Source organism: Cyprinus carpio, chromosome A17 (assembly GCF_018340385.1).
Source record: "Cyprinus carpio isolate SPL01 chromosome A17, ASM1834038v1, whole genome shotgun sequence".
NCBI classification, from domain to species: domain Eukaryota; kingdom Metazoa; phylum Chordata; class Actinopteri; order Cypriniformes; family Cyprinidae; genus Cyprinus; species Cyprinus carpio.
Genome location: NC_056588.1, coordinates 20,267,355 through 20,273,354, shown reverse-complemented (window position 1 = coordinate 20,273,354; position 6,000 = coordinate 20,267,355). Strand labels below are relative to the sequence as shown.

Below are 6,000 nucleotides of genomic sequence, written 5' to 3'. Positions count from 1 at the left end.
GTAAGTGAATAAACAAAAAAACATATAATACATGTTTATACTTCACATTATGTTTAACGTTATATATTCATGATGTGTAACATGTTTGGCAGCTGTAAGGAGGTTAAAATAACCAGGTAGTTAAAACAGGGGGGGGGGTGTCAAACTCAATTCCTGGAGGGCCAGAGCCCTTCAGATTCAACCCTTATTAAACACCCTGATGTTAGGCTGTATTTTGTGTTAAAGCTGCAGTTTCTCAATCATTTATAAAAATTTAATTTTAAAACGTGTTTGAGAATTTCAATATCATAAAAAAACACAGAAAAACGTGTTTGAGAAGTTCAAGTTCAGAAAAAAACCCAGACGAGGGACTAGTTTTCTGTAGTCTAAAAGAGGAGTGAGCTCTGGCGGACGGACAGACAAATCTGCCCGCTGCGGTCTGATAGTCCTGTGTGCTTTAACTGGGGCGGATGAATACCACGTGTGAGTGAGTGAGTGAGAGAGCGAGAGCGAGAGAGTCATAATGACTGTTACTACTCTCAGTGTAAATCAGTTTCTCGGCGCATAGAGGCGTCAGCGCTCGCCAGAGGACGAATCCGGGGAGTTTTAACCCCCTGTACTCAAACTCACAAGAACCTTCTTTTAATCACAACATTTTAATAATGTGTCAACATCGTAGCCCACAGTAGGAGGGAGTTTGCTTGTTCTCCGTGGACATTTCTCGCACTTTTTTGCGGGACTATGGCGCTGGAGCTGGTGGGGAAGCGCTGCCTGTGCGTGAGCGGCGGAGAGCGGCTGGAGCTCGCGGGGATCTCGCGCTGGAGCTGGAGAGCCGGACTCATCCGCGCCACCGCTGACTCGCCCGCGCTAACGGTAACACTGACCTCACGACCCTCATTTAGGACCCAGTCTTCTCCATTCCGTACAACTTCTTCCTTGTTTATCAGGGGAAAAAAGTTACTGACATGACAGCGAAAGTTGATTGTTTTGGAAGCTGGTACGTTTGTTTGTGTCAGTTGTTTAGTCAACAGACATTCAGGCGGCTTTTACTACGAGTCGAAGGCTGGGCGTGTTACTATGATAGACACACACACTGTTTGTTTGTTTGTGGTTATATCTCAGCGGGACTGCTCTCAGACTAATCAGCTGTTGTGAGTCAGTTCACTGCACTGCCGCTGTAGCGCCTCATCACTCACACAGCACCGCAGCTTCAGCACGAGATCTCGTATTTACACATTCATTTGATCTTTACATACTGATATTCACTTCAAACAGATTTTGAGGAAGAACGGATACACTTTGCACTCCTGCGAAACAAATCATTTGAGAATATGTCTATGTCATTGCACGTTAACGATCAATAATACAACACTAAACTGACTTCAACTAAATAATGGAGACAGAATCTGAACTGTCTCCAGAGCTGAGCTTCCATAATCGATTCCTGATTATCAGGGTGAAGCTTCCTTGACACAATCTGAAAAAAGTTGTCTTGATTAATACATCATGAAGTGTCACTTGCATTTGTTTGCTATTCTGGTGTGTATTCACATTCAGGTTTCCAAAACCAAGAAATATGATTTTAAAATAGTTATTTCCTGGAAAAGTATTATAAAACTTGGTGACACTTTATTTTAAGGTGTTGTGGTTGCAGTGTAATTATACATTTAAGGACTGAGTAATATTAATTAACATTATCTACTTATTTAGGGTTCAGGTTAGGTTTAGGATTCGATGCATGTAATTATGCATAATTTACTGTTTTTGCTATAGTAAGTACATGTAACGTGTGATAAGGACAATATAAAATAGTGGGCCCATGAAGTCTCTTGAACCATACTAACTTTTGGATTAATAATTTAATATAATGCACTTATTGTGTACATACATGTACATTGTATTTATATATATAAAAAATGATCTGCATGTAATTACACCTGTAATGTATTTTTGCATGCGCATCCATATGTGTGAATCCAAATATAAATGGCTTGAAAAGTCAGGAGTTAATATATATTTTTAAAAGATTTTTAGCTCTAACATTTTTGGCTACAAATTGCTTATTGAGAACTCTACAAAATGCTTTACATATCCATAAAGGCATCACCAATGAATGGAAAAACCATGGATATTCATTAGTGAAAAGCTGTGGGAACCACACACTTTACTAAATGTGCTAAATGCATGTTGACTTCAGTACAGCCATTACAGTTCATTTGGTTTGAGTCTTTGCTGGCACCCTGTGCGCTGCAGTAGACATACTTGCATTTTTACTACTGTGAAGTTAATTATGAGGGTCAAAGGCACACAATCCTCCTACACTAGTGCTCAGTGAAAGAGCAGATACCCCTCTGAGGATCGTACCGCGTAACCGATTGAACAAGTTACAGCAGCTTGTTTCATTGACATTTAAAGTGTAAATCAAATGTACAGTATGTATTCCACTCGGGTCCAAAAATAGAAGATAATTATGTTGTTTCTATGTACCATTGCTCTGTTATGTGGGAGGTGCCCTGTGTTTTATTCCTGCTCTCTGATGTCTGTGTTTGTGCACATTAATAGTTTAGTCGTGCTGTCATATGCTTCCAGCTGTGTACGTGTGTGAATGAGAGTGAAGCGTGTGTGATTACTGGCGTTGTTGCTCAGATCATATGTGGTTTGATTGTTTGGCAGAGGCTTGCATTCATGTGTGTGCATATCTGTCATTCATGTTCCCAGTACAGGTGCAGGATTGCTTGTATATCTGTAAGATGTTGTCTAACAAGCTCTTTATGGTTATAAATTCGCACCGGCAGGATTTTCTCACTGTATGAGAGTTTGTTCGCCCTCTGTGAGGTCAGTTATTTTAGAGAAAACTGTAATCTTATTCTATAGTATTGTAGTGTATTTATTTGGATTGTGTCCTAAGTTTAGCTGTGAAAAATCTCTCTGGTGTTTGTAAGTTTATTTTTAAAGCTGGGGAATATATAGCTCGGTTTGTGTACCAGAACAGCTGTTGGTTCTCTCTCCTGGTGTATTTGTGTTTGTGTTTCATGAGATTTTAAGTGCTTGTGTGTTAGTGTGTATTTGTCTTCGGGGACTCATGTCTTTTACACCATTGGCTAGACAGTGTCCCCGTGGCAACAGCGGCTTAGCTGTGTGACTGACAGCTTTCCCTGGGTTACAAACTCCTGCCGTGTTACACACACACACACACACACACACACACAGATAATGCTTCTCATCTCCTTCACAACCTGTTGTTTTACTGTGCTGTTTTCTGTTTTTCCACAAACACTGGTTTGCTTGAATTTCCAAATATCTGCAATGTGTCCTGACTTGACAACTTGAGATATGCACGATTTAAAACTACAGGTATGGTTTATTAGGATCGTACAAAACTATTCCAAAATACAAAAAATCAGAATAAATAATCTTTCCATTGATGTATGGTTTATTAGGATCGGACAATATTTGGCCGAGATACAACTATTTGAAAATCTGGAATCTGAGGGTGCAAAAAAAATCTAAATACTGAGAAAATCACCTTTGAAGTTGTCCAAATGAATTCTTAATGTATATTACTAATCAAAAATTAAGTTTTGATATATTTACGGTAGGAAATTTACAAAATATCTTCATGGAACATGATCTTTTCTTAATATCCTAATGATTTTTGGCAAAAAAAGTAAAATCGATAATTTTGACCCATACAATGTATTTTTGGCTATTGCTACAAATATACCCCAGCAACTTAAGACTGGTTTTGTGGTCCAGGGTCACCAAAAAAAATGAGATTTTATGAGATTGTGTTGGTATAAGCAAATATATTTAGCATGGATCATTCATGTTAAATTATAATTTTGACTTTGAAAAGAAAATATACTTTCTCATAATGTGATATGCTGTACATTATATCTTTAGCCATGACCATATTCACAATATCACTCAACCTCTTGAACTCTTGTAAAAAAAAAAAAAAAAAAAAACAGTTAACAGTCTATGTTGCAGTCTAACCCACTGAGAAAGTTACGCACGCAGTTTTGATGGAGGGTTTATTTGTGCAAACAGTGTTTCTGTTTGGATTGCACAAGTGTGCATGTTGCAGTGATCGTCATCCTGTGAAATCATTCATCTGATGCAGACATTTATTAATTTCAGCTGTGTGTGTGTTTTATCGACTCTGATATCACTCTAATTCTGTTCTGAACTGCATTAACTTAAGCCAGATGTCTCCGCTTGGCCTCATCTCTGTCTTGTCTTTTTCTGTGGTTGTGTGTGTTTGTACTCTGCTCTATTTATGCACTCCTCTTCCCCTCCCCGTCTGTGCATGTGCTCGCACTGAGGGCCGGATTCCAGCTCTCTGCACGTGTGTTTGTCGGTCTACACACACACACACACACACACACACACACACACACACACACACACATGCGCACACACAGACACAGATATATGGTTCTGCAGTGTCAGAGACATGAGTTGAATTTCATTAGCTCATGTGGAGAGAAGCAAAAAAAATTTAAATGATGTCTCTCTCTTGCTTGTTGACATAAGTTGTGAATTCTTGTTTATATGTTTATGTGACCCTCTCAGTCTGTCTGGAAAATGCATGTGTTGGTGTGCTTTATATACAGCTTTCTTTTCATTTGACCCATGACCTTTGGCAGATGGTTTGAAGCTTTGCCAGGGAAGCAATGAGTGATTCTGCAGACCAGACAGATTTTGTGTGTGTGTGTGTGTGTGTGCGCTATAGCTTATCTCCTGAAATACGTAAGAAGTCCAGCTCAGGCTGGGTGATTGTAGATTTAAGCCCTCCCTCAACACAATACAGAGCTGTTTTAACTCCCACTCTGTCATTTGTCCTTCTGATCATGCGTTACTTGCATTGATGTGTCTGTGAAAGAGAATCTCCTGTTAGTCCTGCAGATCTCTGTCTTATGATTTAACAGCCCCGGGGAGTTCCGTGGCAGGGTGTGTGGTTGTTCGGATGTTTGTGTAATCATGCACGTCTCTGACTCTCACACTGTGTGATTGTTTCCGTGCCTTTATATGTGTGGAGGAGAGAGTGTGAAGGTGAGAGAGTGTGTGTGTTTGGCAGACAGAAGAGAGTTTGTTTAAACTGCGGAATATCATGCATGACAGAATCACAGTCACGGGACTGGAGAGCTGGCCAAGGTGTCCAACTCTCACTCTCCTTGTGAAAGAATGCCTGCTGCTTAGGGCTGTGAATCTTTGGGTAGACAGCCATTCGATTCGATTCACGATTCATAGGTTTTCGATTTGATTCAAGAACGATTTTTGCAAATTTATAACAATTCAATTCTTCATTCTTTAAATGCATTCACAGGATTATTTAAATGCTTCCCCTAAATTCTTTAAATGCTTAGTCTGGGGGCAAATTACACAGCAGCCTTTATGGTCACAGAACCATAGGTAAAAAACAAACAAACAAAAAAACACTTTTGTCCATTGTTAGATACTAGTTTAATGATGCCTATGGCATGACATATCATATGCATACATTTATATAAACCAAGATTTAAAAAAATCGATTTAAAAGTATTATGTATAAGAAAACACAGAAATGTCATATACAATAAATTTATGTGCAGTATGTATGTATGTATGTATTATTATTATTATTATTATTATTATTATTATTATTATTATTATTACAAGCAGTTCTTTTCTTTTCTTATCTAGTACTTTGAATTTGCTGTAAGAAATCAAATACACTGCTGGACAGTAATCAATCATTTGTAATTAGGGATGTAACGATTCAGTCAAAGTATGATTCGATTCACGATTTTGATTTGACTATTCAATTCACATTTTTTTTTTTTTTTTTACAAAATGAGATTTAAAGACAAATTATAAACTAAATGTGTTCTTTTATTATTGCTTGAACATAATGCTGAACATTTCTTTGTGAAATTGAAATATAACACTATTATAATATACTAATATAGCACTTGCATATTATTGCTCTTTTGTTGGTTTTGATTGCTTCTATTGTCCTCATTTGTAAGTCGTTTTGGA

General features: G+C 38.0%; 1 protein-coding gene across 2 annotated transcripts in view; it reads left to right on the top strand.

Annotated features, from left to right (window-relative positions):
- Window positions 1-325: 325 nt before the first annotated feature.
- Window positions 326-6,000, top strand: part of LOC109084551 (probable JmjC domain-containing histone demethylation protein 2C) — a 57,771-nt gene continuing 52,096 nt past the window's right edge. Inside the window, exon 1 of one of the 2 annotated variants that reach the window (XM_042774369.1) lies at window positions 326-852. In XM_042774369.1, coding sequence (XP_042630303.1) covers window positions 721-852 — 132 coding nt within the window. In that variant the 5' untranslated portion in view covers window positions 326-720. The remainder of the gene's footprint in view (window positions 853-6,000) is intronic. The other variant, XM_042774370.1, reaches the window with a different exon arrangement.